The following is a 22,517-nucleotide window of genomic DNA, read 5'->3' as shown; positions in this document are numbered from 1 at the left end:
ACAATTTTATAGCAATAGTTACCTTTTTTATGTGTTTTGTGAAAGTGAGGTTCAAATCTAGTATAACCCCAAGGTACTTAAACTGAGTTACCAGCTCCAATTCCTCTCCTCCCAAAAACACAGTAGATCTGCTTCTTGTTGGTGGTTGTTCAGTGGGTGTCTTACAATCAAGTTTTACAGTATTTAGACCTGCTTCACAGGTTTTTTTGTAAACATCATTACAACAGTCTTTTTCGTGTTAAGAATGAGACAAATTTGACTTAACCAGTTTTGAACTTTGGTTAGTGCATTTGTGAGGTTTGTAGCTATTCTCTTTGCATCTTTGCATAATATCAGTTCTTTATTTATTTTGCTTTATTCGGGCCAAAAAGGTTGGCCATTCCTGCAGTCCTGTGATACTGAGAGAGGCATTTATTTTCCCACTGTTAATTTACCTGTGAGAGGAAATTGTTATTTTGTCATTGAACTTTCTTAATTTGTTTCTCCATTGACCCACTGACTTTCTTCAAATCTTTAATACAGCTGGTGTGGACTATGTTGGGATTAGTAAGAACCTGGACTTTTCCCCGGGCGTCAACATGCAGACGTTCAAGGTTACGATCCTGGATGACCTGGGACAGCCGGTGCTAGAAGGGCCAGAGAAGTTTGAGCTGGTTCTCCGTATGCCCATGAATGGCATATTGGGAGAACCAGGAAAAGCTACAATCTACATCAACGACTCAATCTCAGATTGTGAGCGGTCTTATAGTAAACCTTAAAAAGGCAAATTAAAGTATGCAAAAACAAGGCCAAAGCAATTACGATAAACAGGATTTGGTTAAATTTGAGACTTTTGTTTTTTAGTGCCCAAGGTGCAGTTCCGGGATCCTACGTACACGGGTAATGAGAATGATGGACAGATTTCTGCTATTGTGTACCGGAGCGGAGATCTGAGCTACAAGTCAAGCGTGCGATGCTACAGTCGTCAAGGCACAGCCCAAGTCATGATGGACTTCAATGAGAGGCCAAACATAGACGTCTCCACCATTGTCTTTTTACCAGGTATTATTAAGTGTGTTTAAGCTATAAAAATGACTTATTCTAAAAGAAAATCCATTGATTTTTCCTAAATAATTATTTTGCTGTTTGATGTGCTGACATATTTTATGCGTTCTTAACAACAACTCTCTCTTGAAATGATTACTTGTGTAGGTGAGGTGGAGAAGCCTTGTGTCCTCATCCTCGTGGATGACACTGAACATGAGGAAGATGAGGAGCTGAGATTGGTGCTAGGAAGCCCCAAAAGTGAGTCTCCGTTTGGGGCCTCCATAGGGGCTCAGAATGAGACACTCATCAAGATAAAGGATGATGCTGACAGTAAGGCTTTTATCTCTTACTTTCCCACATTTCTGTACCCACTTATGTTCACTTGCAATTTCTTTAATCTCTGTCCTAGAAAGTACTTAATTGGCCTAAGAGCAGAAAATGTACTGTAAGGCTGTGAGGTTTTTTTCAGAAATTCAGAAATGTTGATTTTAAAGATGTATAGGAGATGTGGAAAGAGGAAAACCGTTAGTATAATAGTATTTCATAATAAATATTTCAAACAGGATCAAAAAGAATGAATGTAGAATTTAAATGCACTTATCAGATAGACAATTTTAAAGATAAATGTATGATTTTGTCAACATTTATGAGTTCACTTGCAAATAGATTGCTTAAAGGGATACTTCTCCCAAAAATTCTGTCATCATTTACTCACCCTAAAGTTGTTCCAAACCTGTATGAATTTATTTGTTCTGCTGAACACAAAAGAATATGTTTTGAAGAATATGGGTAACTAAACAGTTGATGGGCCCCATTGACTTCCAAAGTATGGGAAAAAATACTATGGAAATCAATGGGGTCCATCAAATGTTTGGCTACCGACATTCTTCAAAATCTTCTTTTGTGTTACAGCAGAATAAAGAAATTTATATAGGTTTAGAATAAATTGAGGGTAAGTAAATGATGACAGAATTGACATTTTTGGGTGAACTATCCCTTTAAATCTTTAAAGATCTTTAATCATCAGTCTGGTCAAGCTGATTGGTCGATATTAGTACTGACTGAAGTGATAATGCGGTGCTGACATACATATCAACTTTCCCACAACCCTCCTTCCCCAGAGGCCATTATCAGGTTTGGAGCAACCAAGTTCAGTGTCAGTGAACCCAGTGAGTCAGGGCAAATCTCAGTGGTGAGGATCCCGGTCCAGAGGACAGGAGACACGTCCAAAGTGTCAGTGGTTCGGGTCCACACAAAGGACGGCTCAGCTTCCTCTGGAGAAGATTACCATCCCATCTCTGAAGGTGGGTTCAAACACAACATCATAGCACAGTTTTGTAAGACAACTCACTGGGGAATTTCACAAGAACATGTTTTACCCCAAAATCATAATTTTAACTTTCAAATGATGCTGATCAAAGAACATTAAGCATTTTCATAACAATAAAAACATTGCCAACCCACATTCACAGTAACCTTATACAAAAGAATAAATTGAATAAGATAGAATAAAAAAAGAATTTTCATTACTGTAAAAAAAGTTTTTAGTATTCATCATAGTAGTATGTTATATGTACCTAATGTATGCTGATTTAAAAAAAATTATTCATAGTTGCATCTGTTATATTTACCTAATTTATTCTGATTTAAAACAAATACTACTATGAAAACAACAGTTTTTCCTTTAAATCAGCATAAATTATGTAAGGGATGATGTACATCCAGCTGGTGGTTCTCTCAGAATAACCCCCGACAGGGTGATGAGGATCTTAATCAGCCTGAAGGGGGTTATTTTAAGAACAACCGGCTGGATGTACATTGTCCCGCTTATTACACGGCTACTTGCCACATAAGTAAATAATTAGACACGAAATATTGGTCTGAGTTAAAAAAAAAAAATTTTGTCTTTAAACGCAAAGTTTCGCAGAGAGAGCCATTGCAACGCAGCAAGTTCAAACTAAACGGACATTTAAGAAATACAGTATACAGTCATACCACTTATTACATAGCATTTCGCCACATAAATAATGGGATTAGATATATTGATTTCAGATTAAACTGTTTTAAAATCGATACTGTTAATCGATAAATCGATAAAATCGATAAACTGTTTTATTTTACAATACAATAGTCACAAAATGGCAGCAGCTGCGTTTGTATGAAACAAGAGAGAGCGAGTCCACAATACTGGATGGCATAATTAAATAACTGTACACAAAATATTGATTCGACTGTGTTTTAATATTTTATTAGCTCACCAAACGCAAAACATCCACAAAGAAAAAACGTTCCTTACGCTGCTGACATTAGTAACCCAGATGAGCCTGTGTCATCTGTTTTAAGTGGTTGTTATCTGGGAATAACATAACACTGGATAGCACTATTGACCAATCAGAAACAAAGATTCCACAAAGCCAATTGTATTCCTAATAGTATTTGTTATATTAACATAATTTATGTTGATTTAAATATAATAAATACTACCAAGAATATAATTGTTAATATGGCAATTTCCCAACTGCAGATGTGGAGTTTAAAGAGGGAGAGACAGAGCACATTGTAGAGGTGGAAATCCTGTATGATGGTGTGCGAGAGATGAGAGAGGCCTTCACGGTCCACCTCAAACCTGATGAGAACATGGTAGCAGAAATTCAGGTACTCCAAAATATGCTTGCCCTGGAGTATGGAAACAAGGTATATAATCTTGCTGTCTATTAGACCCACATTGTGTACATTATAGCTTCTCTTCCAAACCTTCAGGTCACCAAAGCCATCATCTACATTGAAGAGGCGAACAGTATGGCTGACGTGACCTTCCCCTCTGTGCCAGTGGTGGTGTCTCTGTTGCAGTACGATGATACAAGCAGGATGAGAGATACTCAGCCAGCCGCAGGATATCCCGTACTCTGTGTCACGGTAGGTTCACTATATAGGGAAACAATGAACATAAAAGATCTATCTATCTATCTATCTATCTATCTATCTATCTATCTATCTATCTATCTATCTATCTATCTATCTATCTATCTATCTATCTATCTATCTATCTATCTATCTATCTATCTATCTATCTATCTATCTGTCTGTCTGTCTGTCTGTCTGTCTGTCTGTCTGTCTGTCTGTCTCCATCCATCTGTCTCCATCATACAGTATTTAGTTTTATATATATACTGTATATATACTGTCTCCTACTATATATATATATATATATATATATATATATTTATATATATACTGTATATACTGTCTCCTACTGTATATATATACTATTTATATATTCTGTCTCCATCATACAGTATATACAGTATGTATATATATATATACACACACATGTATACATACATACAGTATATATACGGGATATACAGTATGTTAATTTATTTCTATATTTATTATAGTCATGCAACTCCAAGTATCCTGACTTTGACCGGACGGGCTCCATCTGTGTTTCGGAGCACATCAATAACACCCTGACCCGGTACCGCTGGCTGGTCAGTGCCCCTACAGGACCTGACGGTGTGACCAGCCCCATGAAGGAGGTGGATTTTGACACCTTCTTCACCTCCTCCAAAACAATCACATTAGACTCAGTGTATTTCCAGGCAGGCTCGCGTGTGCAGTGTGCAGCCCGGGCTGTCAACTCAAATGGGGATGAAGGCCTGGAGCTCACCAGCCCCATAGTTTCCATCAGCCAGGAAGATGGTGAGTTTAGTGCATTACAGAATTAGCACTAGTTTTAGACCATTTCTGGGACAAAAATAAATAAATAAAATAAGATGAAAAGACAAGTGATTGTCTGATTTAATTTTCTGAATAATTTTTTTTTTTTTTTTTTTTTTTGAGCTCTGCATCATTTGATCTTGATTAAATTTTAGCCTTGCTATGCTACAGTATTGTTTAGGATTTGTAATTTCCACAGTACATTTGAAAGTAATCTCTATGATAATATTTAAAAGTTTATTTCCATAAAATGTCCACTTATAATGTTAGTCAATGGGAAAATGTAGTTTCCCATGACCATAGTTTAAAACCTGTGGAAGCTTGTTTCCGCCACTAAATAAAAAAAAAAGGTAATTATGACTTTATCTCATAACTCTTGACTTTTTTTCCTTTAGAATTGCATGATATAAAGTCAGAATTGTCTGATATAAACTTGCAATTGTGAGACAAAAAGTCTGAATTGTTCGAAAAATTCTGAATTCCGAGATATAAACTCGCAAGTCTTTTTTCCCTTAGAATTGGACTTGCCAGTTTATATAGTTAGAATTGTGAGATATAAATTTGCAATTGCAAGAAAAAAAAGTCAGAATTGCAAGAAAAACCGTCAGAATTGCGAGTTTATATCTCACAATTCTGACTTTCTAACTGGAAATTCTGACATTATAACTTTCAATTGCGAGTTTATATCTAGCAAATCTGAGAAAAAAAGTCAGAATTACACTTTGCTGGGCTGCATTTAACTCCACCTTTAGACATAGACTCACAAACTTACCTAAGCACTTTTTCTTGGGCCTTCAAAGGCCTAAAGAATGGAGCTTAAACAAATTCATAAGTGAACTGAAAAACTTCAAATAATAAAGCATAACCATAGCAGATTCTAAGTGATTAAGGGCTTACGACTGTTCCACCAGTAGTGGGCACTCGTGCAACGTAAGCAATGACATACATCCAAGTGAATGAGACGGAGGGAAGTTTGCATAAAAGGGCATAAAAAAACGTATTTGCTTAATGTGCATAATTCACACCCACTTATTGTGATCCAATCGGTTTCCAGTAGAAAACATTAAGTCCCGTCTTACAAATTTAGCAAATTTACTATTTCACTCAGAAATATATGGAAGTAAAATGGGTTGCACATTTTTTTTCATGCCCCTTTAATCTGCTGCTGTTTCATTTTTCTTCCTTTTGGCATCAGGTATGTGCCAGCCTCGGGTTGTTGGCACAGTTGGAGCTGAACCTTTCTCTGCCAGACTGCGCTACACTGGAGCAGAAGATCCAGACCATCCAAACCTCATTAAACTGACTGTCACCATGCCCCATATTGATGGTCAGTACACCTACCGTAGTGTAAGCAGATTTTGCTTATCAGACTGTCCAGCATATAGGAAATCATATACATTGATAAATCACAATGACTTTTCTTTAAAATGTTATATATAATATATATACATACACACACACACACACACATATATATATATATATTTAAATGCTGTTTAAAAGAGTTTGATAAATGTCTGTCAGATCAGATCAGTGTTATTTTAGTATTATTTCTGTACTTTTATAGTTATTATAAATTATATAATATTGTGAATTAGCTTTTATTTTTAGATTTTCCATTTTCATTGTAATTTTAGTTTAGGTTTTAAAACTTTTTATGTAGTTTTGTAATTTTTTATTAGTGTTTTGAGTTTTTTATATTTCTATTTAGCTTAAATTGATTTTTGTTTCAGTTTTAGTTATTTTGGAACTTCAAACAGTTATTCATTTATTTATTTATGCCTGCATGTTTTATTCCAATGTCAAAAAATATTTTCAATATTTTTAGTTTGACTTTTACTTAACAATAACAACAGATACATCCATGTTACATCATCTGCCTCATTCCATTGTTAGGTATGTTACCTGTAGTCTCCACTCGGCCGCTCTCCAACTTTGAACTGACCCTGAGTCCAGATGGCACGCGTGTTGGAAACCATCGCTGCTCAAACCTGCTGGACTTCACAGAGGTGCGGACACGCTACGGTTTCATCTCCAACGCCACCCGTAATCCAGATGCCATTGGCGGGACTGCGCCCTACCAGTATAGCACGACCCTCAGGGGCCAAAATACCCTACGATTCTACCGAAACCTGCATCTGGAGGCATGCTTGTGGGAGTTTGTCAGCTACTATGACATGTCTGAACTGCTCAACGATTGTGGAGGGAACATCGGGACTGATGGACAGGTGAGGAAAGAGAAGAAAACTATTTAATTACATTTCATCATGCCTTTAGCATCAGGCAAATAAAAAGTCAAATACACTACCGTTCAAAAGTGTTTTTTTATAAGAAATTATTTTATTGAGCAAGGATGCATTAAATTGATCAAATTGACAGTAAAGACAAAGATTTATATAAATAAATGCTCTTCTTTTAAACTTTCTATTCATCAAAGAATTCTGAAAAAAAATATCATGGTTTCCACAAAAATATGAAGCTGCACAACTGTTTTTTAACAATGATAACAGTAAGATATGTTTCTTGAGCACCAAATCAGCATATTATAATGATTTCTGAAGGATTATGTGACACTGAAGACTGGAGTAATGATGCTGAAAATTCAGTTTTGCATCACAAGAATAAATAACATAAAATAGAAAACGTAGTCAACGTTCGACTGAATGGGATCACGCTAGGGAGCTTGTCATCTTCGAGTACTATTGAACGAGCCAATGCAATTGGCATCACACACTCCGCCCCTGCGGCGCGTGTATAAATACGGAAGTGGATGCACGCACTAGTTGCTTTTCGCTGAGGAGCCGAGAGTAACTCGGAGTCAGCCGTGGTCCAGCTATAGTGGCTAAGGGACTACATCTCCGTTCCCTCCTTCAGTCGTTCACGTTCGACGTAGTCGACGTTCGACTGAACGGGATCTACTATGGAAAGCGCCACTAGAGCTGCCACCTTCCAGTGCCTGGACGAAAGCCTCCTGACCCCCCGCAATTTTGAGGCGGAGAAGGGCAAGGCTTAGGCCAGGGAAGTCAACTGCTGTTCCACAGGACCACTGGAAGAGCGTACCCTATCAAGGAAGGAAGGGACGCTGCGGAAACCACATCCTGCCCAAAGGGAGGTAACATGTGGAGAATACACATATGGACTGAGCGAATGACCGGCAGTACAACATATTGAAATGTCACTGGGATGACTACAGCCTATAACAGGGACTTCAGATCAACCGAACAGTGACGGCAGAGAGGACTAGTTCTCTAGTGAATGTGTATAGGTGTCGCCCAGCCCCCAACTCTATTTAAAATCTGTTCAGCGAGGCACTCTGTGTCAATGCCTAGGATGGAGCAATACCCTCGCTTAGGAGGAGCTCACCGTCCAGAAACAGCCTTCCCTTCTGCTGGTTTCTGTAACAGACAGAGCTGGTCTAAGGTCTAGGCTTTGCATTCTGATCACGTATAACCGCACTGGAGCGGACGGACAGAGAAAAAGCCAGGGCTGGGTCTGCCTCCTCCGGGGCAGCGCTTGCAGGCTCACCACCTGGTCCCAGGAGAACTGTTTCTTTAAAAACAGAATTTTTAACTCACTGCCTGTAGGGCTCAGGGGAGGTCTCTGCAGTGCAGTAGCACCAGAGATAAGTCCCAAGAGGGTAAAGAAGGGATGCAAGGAGGTTATTTCTTTTCTCCTTGCTCCCCTCAGGATCCTGAAGATCCAGTCGTACTTCCCACGGATTTGTATCTACTGCATCATGATGTGCGTCAATACTGAGGCCACAACATTTTGAGGTGGAGGAGACAGCCCTCACTCCAACCTTTAGCAGAAAGGAAGCACTGAAGTGATCGAACACCTTCGGGATCTCCTCACGGAGAGAAGACTCAATTCAACGAATAGGTTCCACTTCTAAGGGGAAGCGAGCCTCTTTTTTTAAGAGGTTGTCTCACAGAAGCGATGGTCTCTACGGCATAAAAAAATTATTGCGGTAGTAACCAGAACCTTTGCGTCCTGTTCTTTTTAGAACCAGACCTGGAACTCTCCAAGGTCTAGACGCGGGTGCCACCATGCCCCATCCCTGAGAACGTACTCAGAGGAATGAGTCAGGAAGGCTGTAGAGAGAAGAGGTCGGTTGGGCCAATAAGGGGCAACTATCAGGACCTGCTCCATCTCTTCCTGATTTTAGCAGCGTAGTGCAAGAAGGCTCACTGGGGAACGCATTTCTGCGGGGGCCCTTGGGCCAGCTGTGGCCAGAGTTTTTTCTGTGTCGAGGGATATCCACTAAGACAGGAGAAGAAACAACTGGTGGAGGGACGAGTCCGGAGGGGCAACAGACGTAACTGTGCGGCCCCGAAGTGGTCCCAAACAGCTGACCAGCTGGGGAAGGAGTCTCCACTCTATCTGGACCAGAGGCTGTCGTGAGGCTTGTCAGCGGCACGATTGAGCAGGCCAGCAGTAATTAGTGGAATGAAGTGACCAGGAACCGAACCTTGTCCGCATCCGCCATAACAACCAGATTGAGCCAACGATGGTGCTCCTGGACCACTAACGTGGACATCGCCAGACCAATCACGCACGCCACGACACTCGTGCCCCAGAGGGCAAGGTCTGATGCGGTGCGGAGCTCACCTATGAGCACATGGTCTGGGCTACCCCTGTGCATGTCCATGAGTGCCCGGGCCTGCTAGACCTGCAGCAGCGCCATGGCATGCAAGAGGAGGTGGCTAGCCCACAGGCCTTGTAAGCTCTGCCCGTCAGAACGGGCGAGAACTCACAGGCTTTAGGGGGGAGACAAGGGGCCCAGTCCAAAAAGCAGCGGCCGCCGGACACAGGTGCACCTGTGTCGCGCCAGACCGCTCTATTGGAGGGACAGCCTCGCAACCCTTCACTGCTCCTCCGTCAAGGGTAGTTGGGGGGGGAAGCTTATTCGGGCAGTTTCTGGCAGAGAAAGGTGTCGTCTACGACCTGGCAAGCTCTCCATGCACTTCGGAAAGAAAGTCACTGGGGCAGCGAGCTGAGAACCAGCGCGGCCTGTCCCAAGATACCAATCATCCAACCATTCGGGATATGGTGGAGGATTCCACTCGAGCCCGACAGCCTCGGCGGCCCAATTCAGCATAGCTGATGCTTCTGGATCTGACTCGGGCAACATTACACTCCCAGAGGGAGCCAAGTCATCATTTCCAGAGGTCAGCTCACCCTCCGATGTTGCAATCGGCATTCTGTCCTCTGGAGAGGCCCCAAATAAAACGGCTGGTCAACGGGGGGCTCCACCGGCTGTGATGTGATAGAGATATATATATACACATTCTTCAAACACGTGATACAACTATTGTGACCGTCCATTTGGGGGGACAGGGAACAATCGCATCCAGAAACGCACGGGTGGAATGGCATCTTGAAAAAGACGCAAACGCACCCGTGTTGTTCTTTCAGGGAATGGGACCCATCACCAGTGCCGAAGCACACAGGGGAATGACCACGGCAACAATGAACAGTAAACTGAAACATTTTTCCGCCCCCAATAACCAGCCGTCAACAAACACAGAAATTTGATGCTGTTGAAACAGCAGTCGAGAGCTCAATGCTCGCGATCACCGCTACACTCGCACTGTAGAACCACCAGCAACTGGGAGAGTCTTCCTAGAAGAACACCGACACACTCACTCGTTGTATACAACAATACTCTTCAGAGACAAAAAAAAACGATCGGCTCCGAGGCCACTAGTGCGTGCCACCACTTCCGTATTTATACCCGTGCCGCGGTGGCGGAGTGTGTGATGCGAATCATGCACGCCAATTGCATTGGCTCATTCAATAGTACTCGAAGATGACAGGCTCCCTAGCGTGATCCCATTCAGTCGAGCGACTGAAAGGGAACAGTTATTTTTTTACTGTAAGTTTTATCCAATAACTGCAGCCTTTGATTAAGACTTTGAAAAAGAGACTTCCTTTGAACGGTAGTGTAAGAATGTATTTTGTGCCCTTAAAAGCGGCTAACTGTTTTGTTTCAGTGTCAATTCAGGAATGTATTTAATTAATTTCAAGGTTTAGACTCCTGCTCTTGATATATGGATTTCCAGTCTATGCCAAACATATTAAACTTATTTCACAGTTGTGAGATCACATCAAACCATTATGTTGTGGCTATCCGTTTTAGATTATTGGCAAAGGCATTTGCTTTATGTACCTCAAGTTTAAGCAGCCCACTATTTGTCTTTTGCCAACAATGAGTCAAAACTGACCTTTAGATTATAAAAAATCTTCTCTTTTTTTTCTGTTCTTCCCTTTTAACAACTAGCTTGGAAAGGGTAGACCTTAAAACAAGCTTGGAAGACAACTGTTTACATACCTGTTTGAGGCAGTTGTTCATCTTCACCATGGACACAGGCTCTGTTGGTTTACTCTGCAGTTAATTAAAGTGGACTAGTGTCATTAAACAGGGATGGACGGGTGTACAGGCCACATTCAAGTTCAGTGAAGTCGATCTGTGAAGTTATCCAAAACACTTTCTTAAAGAGTTAGCAGTTAGTGGACTATGCTGCAGTGCTTCACAGCTAAAGTACTTTTAATTTGAGTTTACTGCAAATCTTTAAGGATACATTTTTCTATTAGAAATGTGTGATTCTGACTGTCAATGTAATTTTAAGAGTTTAAGTTTTTTATTTCAATTCATTTATAATTTCTTAAATCAGTCTATGGGGTAAACTGATGAGGCTTGCAGAGTTAACGTAAAGTAAAAGCAACAGCACCATCTGCTGGTTGCACATATGTACATGCAGTTTTTCCAAAAGCTTTTTGCTTCTCTTAATATAGTCAACCAATGGATATGTGTAATAATCATGAGGTTAGAAGTCTAATTCTCATGTGCTAAATTATTTGAGACTGTCTACCCAGCAAACACAGAACAACCTTATAATGACATGTTTTTTTTTTGGTTTTTTTTTCAGGACTAAAAAATATGTAGGTTCTTTTTTGTAAACAAAAATATATTTTAAGAAAGTTTCAGGGAGGTTTTTGTGACAACCTGTACAGAACCTATAAAGAACTGTAGGTTTTATTTTTATAACCATAAATTGACCTTTCCAGAACATTGGAGGAGTTTTTTTTTTTTTTTTTTTTTTGACAACATAAACAGATCTTCCCATAATGTTGCGGGCAGGTTTTTTTTGGTGACAACCTAAAGATAACCTTTATGGATCTTTAACTAAAAGTGATTTTTATAATTATAAATGAAACAAATCTAAACCTTCTCCAAACCTAAAGGGAACATTCTATTTACGTAAAGAAAGCGTTTCTGACTAATTAATAGAGAACGTTAGTATGTTCATTCTGGGCAGGTTTCCAGGTATGTTCCAAAAACTGTTATCTGGGTAGTTACTATAGTATTGACCTTTCTGTCCTGTGTAGGTGCTGAACCTGGTGCAGTCTTATGTGACCCTGCGTGTGCCCCTGCACGTGTCATACGTGTTCCATTCACCCGTTGGTGCTGGTGGTTGGCAGCACTTTGACCTGCAGTCGGAGCTGCGTCTCACTTTTGTTTATGATACTGCCATCTTGTGGAGAGATGGCATTGGTAGTCCACCAGAGGCTGAATTACAAGGCAAGACAGCACAATTTTCTATTTGAATATATTTTTAAAATGTAATTTATTCCTGTGATCATTAATCCAGTCTTCAGTGTCACATGATCCTTCAGAAATCATTCTATGCTGATTTGATGCTCAAGAAACATTTATTTATGGTGAAAACGTTTGTGTTTTTAATGTGGTTTTTTTTTTTTTTTTGAAAACTGTGATACATTTTGTTGCAAGATTCTTTGATGAATAGAAAAACAGAAGAAAAAAAAAAGCATTCTATTTGAAATAGAATTCCTTTGTAACAATGTACAAGTTGTTATTGTTACTTAAAAAAATTCTTACTAATCCAAACCTTTTGAACAGTAGTTTATATGGATTTTTTCATTATGTGAAATTTATTTTTTAGGGGCCCTCTATCCTACAAGCATGCGCATAAACGAACAAGGTCGCTTGGTTGTCAACTTCCGTACAGAAGCACGTTTTCGGGGGCTCTTTGTTACTGCACATTCAGGTGTGTTATAACTTATTAAGCATATTATATATATAAAAGGTACCTGTAAATGATTTCATCTGGTTCTAATAATTGTTTTTCCTTTGCTTTTATTTTTTATTTTGCTCACAGCTTCATGAAAGCAATTATACAACTGGATGAAAATAAAATGTATTTTGAATATAGAAAATTAAGCTTATTTCTAGAACCAGCTCTTGTTATAACTCTATTCTTATAACTGTAATTCAATTAAAGATATTTTAAAGTATCTTTGTAAATAACAGTTAATGCCAAATGTAATGTTTGAGTGTTTTCAAATTATTATAAATTAATATATATAAAAACAATTATTTGGGGGTGAATTAAGAGACCTTTCTTGTGAAATTTGTTCATTTAATGGGTCATTTCATTGAAACTTGTAACGATGAGGCAGTGTCATGTGAACTTACTTGTGTTCAGTCTGAATAATAACATTTCTGTTAACACAGCCTCCCTTATGACTTCCATGGTCATGTGTGCGGATCACCCTGGGCTGACTTTTAACCTTAGCTTGGTGAGAAGTGAGCCAACATACAACCAGCCAATGCAGCAATGGACCTTCATCTCTGATTTTGCTGTAAGTCTTTAGGGTGTCTGATTTTTCTGCATTCAAATCAAAATCTGCTCTTGATACTATGGGCCCTATTTTAACGATCTAAGCGCATGGTCTAAAGTGCACGGCGCAAGTTCACTTAGGCCGTGTCGGAATCCATTTCTGCTAGTTTAACGACGGGAAAAATGGTCGGCGCATCAGGCGCATAGTTTAAAAGGGTTGTGTCTATTCTCTTGAGTAATGGGTGTGTTTTGGGCTTTACGTGCAATAAGCCAATCAGAGTCTCATCTTCCATTCCCTGTAAATGACAGTTGTGCTCGCGCCATGGCAGATTCGCTATTTACATGAAGGAATTTGGTAGTGGAAAGACCGAATGCGTCTCCAGAGCGCAAACAGATATGCTCATGCGCAAGGTTAAAGCGTGTGAGCAGACCATCTACATACGGGACAAGCCGGATTCCACCATATCTTTATGTACACAATAATAATCTTTTACATTGTAATCCTTTTATTTTTCATATTTGGCATGTTTGTGTGCCCTGTGTGTTTAATAAGCAGAGTGTACGCACGTTGTGGACCCACCTATAAGCGCACATTACCAACGCGCTCTTTAAATAACAAAATTGCGCCATTGACTTTAGACCAGATTTAAAGGGCACCTATTTTGCAAAATTCACTTTTACATGGTGTTTGAACATAAATGTGTGTTGGCAGTGTGTGTACACAACCACCCTATAATGATAAAAAATCCACCCAGTGCTTTTTTTATATCCCCATAAATCATAAGCACTGTCTCAGAACGAGCTGTTCTCAGATTCGGGGCAATGTGACGTCACTTTGCACAGGCCCCTCCCACGACTGTTGATTGACACTGCAGTTTGAGCATAGACCCGCCCTGAGTGAGCTGGACACAAAGTCTGCCATTGTTTCGACGCTTGAGCAGCTGTAGACAAGAATGTCTCCTAAGCGATTGAGGTGTTTTGTTGTTGGATGTAAGAATGAACATAGCAGTCTTCATTTACTCTCGTTGTTACTCGAGGATGGCTCTGTACTGTTTGTGATCCAGCTTACGGTCTCCGGAGCGACAGGCCTAATGTTACTGACCACGGCAGAAATGAAAGTGAGAGCACGCACTTTATGACAGCTCATCGAGTCAATTTACGGATATAAGGTTTACCAGTTTATTAAGCACCCACTGAAAAGGTGTGTATATATTTGTTTACTGTTAGTTGTAACGAGTGTTTTGTGTACTTCGCTGTGTATGTTGATGATAATGAAAGGGAGAGAGAGAGAGAGTTTATGGATAAGACTTTAATGCGCACTTCTTATACTGTGTTTATTCAGCTCTTACAGTGATTCTCTGGAGTAAAACTAACGCTCATCTTTTGTGTGATGTACAGTAAACTTCACTGAACTCGTCAGTATATTTTGGTCATCATTCAGACGGGGTTTGCTACAGCAGGCTTGCATTAATAGTGGATAAAAGCAGATGACAAATAAGTTATAACCGTAATTAAACTAAACTATACCTGTTCTATAGCCTGGGTGCCAGCCCGAACCCCACCCACAACATTTTTTTGGTCGGGAAGTTCGGTCTGGACTCGATCCGTTGAGGAGTAATTATGCTCGGCTCCCAGAAGGCCGGGCCAATCAAATTGCCAGGGCGGGCTTTAATCGATGATGGACAGAAGATCTGCGGTTACGTAATCACCCACGTCACCAAAGAGCGCTTGATTTGAATTAGTTTATAACAAAGAAGACTGCCGCTGGAGAATTGAGATTTCACGAGTTCACACTTGCAAATAAGTCAAATAGAATAAATGCGTATATTAGATTTCATGAGTTCACACAAATAAGTCAGATGCGTATATGACGTGCTGTCCGAGGAGAGGGCTGTGGGCTCGGTAGCCATACTCCCCCCGGTATTCCTGGTTGTGAGAGAACAAGCCAAGACAAGAGTGAGGATTCGGGGTGGTGGAGGGATGCTGAAAAACTGTCAAGGAGTGTTAGGTAAGTTGACTGAGTGAATATGCTTCCTCATGCTGATATAGGGTAACGTTAGTCATGGTATTGTTTGATGACAAGTTGATATTGGATTGATTATTTGTACGTGTTCCTCCCGAACTTCCTCCGGAATCGTGTAGATTCCGCCATCGCGTCTGTTATAGAAGATATCCACAGCGCATTCATTTTAAAAGAGGAACAGAGAGCCGCGACATTTTGTTGGTTGAAAATATGAATGAAGAACATGCGTCATTTACTCCGTTGCTCTGATTGGTTGTAGGTCTATTCAATTGAGTGCAGAGTTTTTTTTTTCCTGGTTCAGTTGAGACACGCCCCATAATTAAAGTCCTATGGAGCAGTATCAGACTCACATTCTGACTAGAATATGAGTATGACGACGTCAGGCTACCTGTTCTATCTCCATACAGCATATATTCTCTGGCTCTGTGGGCATTATTGTCCGACTCCGAGTCGAAATGAACACCGCAAGTGAGAGTTTCTGTTCTGATATTATCAGATGAGATTGTCCTGGCTCTGAGCGCGAGCTCGTGATGCTCCGCCCCCTGGGCCGGCAGCAGCAGTTCATTTGCTTTTAAAGGGATACACACTAAAACGTTTTTCTGAGCTCCAAAAAATGACAATTTAAACATGCTGTAAAAAATTATCTGTTGGGTATTTTGAGCTTAAACTTCACATACATACTCTGGGGACATCAGAGACTTATTTTACGTCTTGTTATAAGAGTCATAATAGGTGCCCTTTAAGTTGGTCAATGGCACAGTCTATTTCATTTGCCTCAAAATAGCAATGTGCCATCAATGCACCTGAACACACCTCTTTTTCAGACCAGCACGCCCATGTGGGCGCACAGATGGGCGCAAATGCATTTTCTATTTAAACAACGTGGCGCAGTACATGAAAATGATGACTGCGTCAGTCTGAAACTAGCAAAAAACACTTGCATCGCGCCTGGCGCTGCATTGCACCGGATGTATGATAAGGCCCATAATGTTCATGATTGTATTTGTCATTATTGGGTCCTTTACTGTCTTTCCTGATAAGTGTTGAAATACTTTCCTCCAGGTGAGGGATTACTCAGGAACTTACACAGTGAAACTGGTTCCCTGCACGGCTCCTCCCAGTGTCGAGTATAGCTTCCGCCCTGTGTGCCATCCCAGAGAGCCAATTACCTTTGATCTGGACATACGCTTCCAACAGGTCAGTACTGAATCACAAGCACTCATCAAAGGGTTCACGTCAGTGGCTGTATAGCCGAGTTTTCCTGTGTGTGTCTAGGGCACTTAAAGCTTGCAGGGACCACATCATACATACTGCAAAGCCTGCATTACAGTCTAACAGGTTTACAATACAATCAGTTCTAAAAAGCAGAACTTAGCACAGTCAAAACTGATTAATTGTTGATTCAAACCTCTTTCAGCAGCTGTCGGGGATGAGTAGAGTGCAGTCTCGATGGTTTTAAAATGGCAGATGTCCTGGTCAAGCCAGTGTACACATGACGATGGACAGGAGTTGTCCCATAATCGATTTCAATTAAGTCATTCAGCTGTGCTCTCACCAGGGCCGGACTGGGACACAATTTCAGGCCGGGAAATCCTACAGCCATCCAGGCCATCCTATGCACCCAAATAAAATTCAGAAACACAGACAACCCTATTTTTTCCTAAATTACATTTATTGGTCTAAATCAGGGGTGTCAAACTCAGTTCCTGGAGGGCCACAACCCTGCAGAGTTTTAAAGACTAATTAAACACACCTGATCCAGCTAATCAAGGTCTTCAGGATTACTAGAAACTTCCAGGCAGGTGTTTTTGGAGCTGGTCGGAGCTAAACTCTGCAGGACAGTGGCCCTCCAGGAACTGAGTGTGACACCCCTGGTCTAAATCCTTAGGCTGTCCTTAGGCGTGAAAAATAATTAAAGACTTTCTCTTAAACGGTACCCTCACTTCTCTTTTCCTTCTCTTCATTTTCCCTAATATCTCTCCATCTCTCCCTTCCACCAGGATCATCAGCCTCATACACTAAGTAAAGTGGAGTACTAGTGTTATTGGAAATTTAAACTAAAACATGACCATCTATATCTATCGATATATATATATATATATATATACCGCTTACATTTGCTAGCAGTTCAATACTAAGTTAACGAGGAAAATAATACAGTATTTACAAGATGAAACTGACCTGCACTTGAAGCCCTGAACAGGTAATTAATTTTGCAACATTTTGCTGCTTGTTCTTGGAGTGCTTTCTTTTTCTTTGTCCTTTCCCTCTCTGCTCCACCTGGCCGTTTTCTGTCCATCATCGGGTGCTGCTCACATTTTCTGTTTAACCGTTTGGCTGAGGCTTAAAGTCGAATCGTAGCCTTGCAAGTCAAGACTAACAGATTCATGATTTTATTTTATAATAATAATTTTATTGAATGTGAATTTGAATTTGAAAATGATCACTGGTAAAGGTAGTAATATAAAAAAATAAAAAATAAAAAACGGGCAGCAGGCCAAATTAGTCGCCAGGCCACCGGGAATTCTCCCGGTGCTCCCGATGGCCATTCTGGGCCTGGCTCTCACAGTTAGTTATATTTACAAAGAGCCTTTGAGTCGTCTCCCACCACAGGTATAATCCACATTTTGAGAGTTGGGTTACTTTCCCAGTCTTTACTGTAGATACAACTTACTGTATATTTATGCCACTTTGGCATAGCAATCACTTGAATATCCAGCTACAAGTACCATGTGTTTAGTAACGTCATGATTTAGGTTTTTTTTATTAACCAAGTAGACTATAACATTTAGAAGTTTGAAAACCGCCGAGCTGACCCTAAACCAGCAAAAAAATTGTCCACCCACCCAAACCAAATTTTACCCGCACAATCAAATTCAAAACTGCCCAGTCTGGCAACACTGCCAACAAGATAAAGTCATAAGAATCCCCATCTACTGAATTGGCTTTATCTACCTCTCTCCACCTATAGCTGGTGTGTAGTGAGCGCACTGGCGCCGTTGTACTGTGGCTGCCATCGTATCATCCAAGTGGATGCTGCATACTGGTGGTGGTTGAGGGGAGACCCCTGTTATGATTGTGAAGTGCTTTGGGTGTACAACAATACACAGTAAAAGTGCTATGTAAATGCCTCCATTCAATCATTCATTCATAAGTGAAACTTACGTATATTTGCAACTTATGTTCAATAAATTGTCTTTTTGGACTTAGTATTTACAGTCATTTTTCATAGTACATCAAACTCTATTTCAAAATCTAGTAAAATTCTAATTATATAATATATAATGATACTATAATTTTGTGTTAAATTAAGTTTAGTTAAAAGTAATGTGCATGTTATTCCCTTTAGGTGAGTGATCCAGTGCCAGCAGAGTTCAGTCTTAACACACAGATGCTCCTACTTTCAAAGAGGACTCTCTGGTTGTCAGACGGCTCCATGGGCTTTGGTCAGGAGAGTGATACTGCTTTCTCAGAGGGTAAAATGCTAAAAACAACATTATTCATATATGTGATTTGATCCTGTGACCAAAGTAAAGATTATGAGAACTGAAGTATGACACCTATCACTAATTCAGGGCTGTTGCATTTCTCTAGGAGATGTCATCTACGGCCGTGTAATGGTAGATCCTGTTCAGAATCTTGGAGACTCGTTCATCTGTAACATCGAGAAGGTGTTCCTTTGCACAGGGGCGGATGGATACATCCCAAAGTACAGCCCTGACAACTTTGAGTACGGCTGCTTAGCTGATTCACCATCTCTTTTGTACCGATTCAAGATCATTGTAAGTACTGACACAAACTTTGCATAAACAGTTGGAATTTTTTATTTGAATATTTACTTTTAAACTTTAAATCAATTGTAAAAAATATTCATTAATATAAATGAATATTTACTTTTTAGTAGGTTTTTGAGAAAAAACTAAAACTAAAAAACACTTACATGCAGTTGCATTAAAGAAATACATACAAACAGCTAATTGTAGTTACAATTAATCATATTTAGAACATCATAAATGTTGTTTAACTCTTTCTTCGCCAGCTTTTTTAAAAACGTTGCCAGCCAGCACCTGCATTTTTGATAATTTTCACAAAACAATCATGGCCCCCAGAACCATGCATTTTTTTAATCAACACTTGAATGTGGGCAAGTTTCATAAAAAAGCAACATTTTGAACAAAAAGCTGAGAAAATCGTGAGACTAGACTTGAGACAAAGACTACATCCAGATCGGCCTCAGAACGATGATCAAAACATATACTGAGTCCATCAACACCTATACCTTCAAGTCCTATACCTTTTCCTGGGTCGACATTTCATTCGGTAATATTAGGCAGATTTGATTTTTATGCTGTTTAACGTTTGTGTTAGGCTACTTTTCCCAATGCTTCTTCGCTTGTTTTGGGATCTGGAGCTTCTGTACTCTTATAGAAGATACGTAATTGCGCCCCCTACCGTATAACACTGAAAACATGGATTGCCAGAAAATTGCCAATGTTGGGGAAAGAGTTAATCGTTTTAGTTTTAATTAACTATACCACTGTTCAGGATTGAGCATGGAGAACAACATGCATGGAGAACAACATTGGCTTTGCGTTGATTTCAGGATCATTTGACAGTGTAACATATAAGTTTGAACTTAATCTGCTTTACAGGACAAAGCTCAGCCAGAGACTCAGGCGAGAACATTTGGTAGCATTAGTTTCAATGCTTTCCTCGCTGTAGATGATCCTCAAGCGCTGGTGCTGGTAAGGCAGCCAGGCTCTGATGGCTTTAGGATGGATTCCACAGCTTTGTTTCAGGTGAGATGCACACAACAGCCGGCACATTAAGAAACGTTGCGATCATGTTCTGATGCTAACACTGTAACACTCCTCCCAGGTGTCGGCAGGCAGAGAGTGGTACATTCACACCATCTACACCGTCCGGTCCAGAGACAACGCAAATCGGGGCATTGGGAAAAGGAGCCTTGACTATCATTCTGTGACACACAGCCATTCAATTTCCAAAAGGTCAGCCAGCAGCGTTCCAGATTTGGCTCAGGATATTGGAGCAGAAAATAATCGTGGCACAAACATCTTGCATATAGCGCTGGACCGCAGCACTCAAAAACAACCCAACCTTAACAAGGAATCCCAAGCGGAGGGTGTCGTTCCCAGAGAACTGAATCACAGGGACTCTAGTGACGACCGGCTTGTCTTGATCATAGGAATCTTGGTAGGTCTTCTCTTCACCATCCTCCTTGTCGTTCTCGCCGTTCTGGTGGTGCGATCTAGGCGGGAGAAGAACATCACGGAGCCCCCCAAAAGCTCCAACAGCACAGAGCCCATGATGACGCAATGCCTCGATAGCAACAACAGTTCAGAGGTTTGATTTCCCAACAGTGGACCCCTCTATTCAAATCACTTTTTGTTTGCAAGTGCCTCTTTTTGTTTATTTGCTTGGGCACGCAAAGACACATAGTGACTCGGAGTGGTTGCTCTCTACCTCTCCTCGGGATTTTGACAGTCCGAAAGTGTACTTGAATTTCAGAAGCACTTCTGTTGTCACTGCTTTAATAATTGTTTGAAGTCTGAATCTTTTGCCGAGAGAGTCTTGTATACTACTGCTACTGTTACTTCTGCTTGATGGCATTGATATTCATCCAAATGAAAGTTTTACTTTTATATCCAAAGGTGCTAGATGAAAGAACGGTATTGATATTGTATAAATACAGGTGGTTTTAAGTCACTGATCATTTTTATTGGCTTGTTATTATTATATGGATGAATGAATTGTACTATATACTGGATGGGTGATCCATCCATGACATCATTTTTTTATTACATTTATGTGTGTTGTTTTCCCACTGCTATTTCTACTTTGCAAAATAAATATACTGTAGTACAATAACTTCAGTAACATCAAACTAGCTTTCAAACTAACCTTTGCTATTATCAAGCAAAACAACAGTACATTAGTAGTCTATTCCTTTTCTGTATTTTACGTATTTATGGTCAATAAGTTTGCATGGTGTTATTTTTATTTTGTATCTACACTTACTGTGTAAAACTGTATCATAGTGTATTATAAGTCAGATAAAATGTTGGGGGAAATGATCAAATGATTTTGCCTTGTTGCGTTTCTTTGACGTTACACAATAGACCTCATTCACAGCAGCGCCATCTTTTAACGGGAAGGAAAGCGATGCTGTGAGGGATAGACATACATCTCTTCAATGGGTTGTACTGTTATTTAATGTTTTGGGATTGTTCTCTAAACATATTTTTCCCCAAAAAAATTCAGTAGACAACAAACTCCAGACAACATGAGGTGTGGAAAATTATAAGTGATCAAGGAGGTTTTTTTGTTTTTTTACAGTGGATGCCATTGAAAACATGGTAAGCCTCGCTTTCATACCTGTCATGGAGCTGCTCTGAATAGGGTCTATTAGCCGTTAATCTGGTGACCACCTGGTTATTGCTCTGTTGCAGAACAGTAGATGTGATTTCGAGTGAATGTGGGACATGTGTGTAAGTTCACTGCTATTTTACCATACAAATATACTGATATTTTTTACATTAGTTGTAAAGCCTATTTGCCATCAATTTGGATAATAACGTTTTAAATCACCAAATAAACTTGACTGGCACTTAATTTGCCCAGGTTCGAGTGATACGATGTAATTTAGTCTATGGGACCTATTCAATCTATACTAGTTCTAAATATAATGAACTGAATAAAAGGCTAGTTGGTAAAAATAGCTTTTTATTCTAAAATAAATTCCCTTAAGTAGTGGCAAGTTTATTTTCCTTTATTATATTATGTAATCATTAAATGCATTTACTGGATTCAGTGCATCTTGAACTTGTATTTGTTGATTTTAATAAAAACAAGGAACTCTCATTTCACTGTGAAAACTTTCATCACTTTTTTTACTTTCATTTTTAACAACAACGTATATTTATTTAGGGAAAACCAGTAAACATGTGCGTAGAGAACCTCCAAGGGCACCTCATATAAAACACAGGAGACATTGCTTAATAACAGCTTTAACAAAAATATACACAAGCTTGACAGAAATTATTCTGATGCAAGTGTTTTCCAACAGTATTTTGGATGCATCAGGT

General features: G+C 39.9%; 1 protein-coding gene across 1 annotated transcript in view; it reads left to right on the top strand.

Moving 5' to 3' along the window:
* frem2b (FRAS1 related extracellular matrix 2b) overlaps positions 1-22,303 on the top strand; it is a 91,065-nt gene extending 68,762 nt beyond the window's left edge. The window contains exons 8-24 of the mRNA XM_084419769.1: positions 523-732; positions 844-1,041; positions 1,192-1,356; positions 2,148-2,330; positions 3,551-3,681; positions 3,787-3,942; positions 4,425-4,728; positions 5,942-6,073; positions 6,643-6,974; positions 12,136-12,328; positions 12,711-12,815; positions 13,283-13,410; positions 16,474-16,608; positions 18,761-18,887; positions 19,006-19,193; positions 20,064-20,210; positions 20,290-22,303. Of these exons, the coding sequence (XP_084275895.1) occupies positions 523-732; positions 844-1,041; positions 1,192-1,356; positions 2,148-2,330; positions 3,551-3,681; positions 3,787-3,942; positions 4,425-4,728; positions 5,942-6,073; positions 6,643-6,974; positions 12,136-12,328; positions 12,711-12,815; positions 13,283-13,410; positions 16,474-16,608; positions 18,761-18,887; positions 19,006-19,193; positions 20,064-20,210; positions 20,290-20,781 (3,326 nt within the window). The 3' untranslated portion in view covers positions 20,782-22,303. The remainder of the gene's footprint in view (positions 1-522; positions 733-843; positions 1,042-1,191; positions 1,357-2,147; positions 2,331-3,550; positions 3,682-3,786; positions 3,943-4,424; positions 4,729-5,941; positions 6,074-6,642; positions 6,975-12,135; positions 12,329-12,710; positions 12,816-13,282; positions 13,411-16,473; positions 16,609-18,760; positions 18,888-19,005; positions 19,194-20,063; positions 20,211-20,289) is intronic.
* Positions 22,304-22,517: the final 214 nt, after the last annotated feature.

This window comes from Rutilus rutilus (assembly GCF_951802725.1).
Source record: "Rutilus rutilus genome assembly, chromosome: 9".
In the NCBI taxonomy this organism is placed as follows: domain Eukaryota; kingdom Metazoa; phylum Chordata; class Actinopteri; order Cypriniformes; family Leuciscidae; genus Rutilus; species Rutilus rutilus.
Note: the sequence above shows the minus strand (reverse complement) of the source record. Positions and strands in the feature narration are given on the sequence as shown.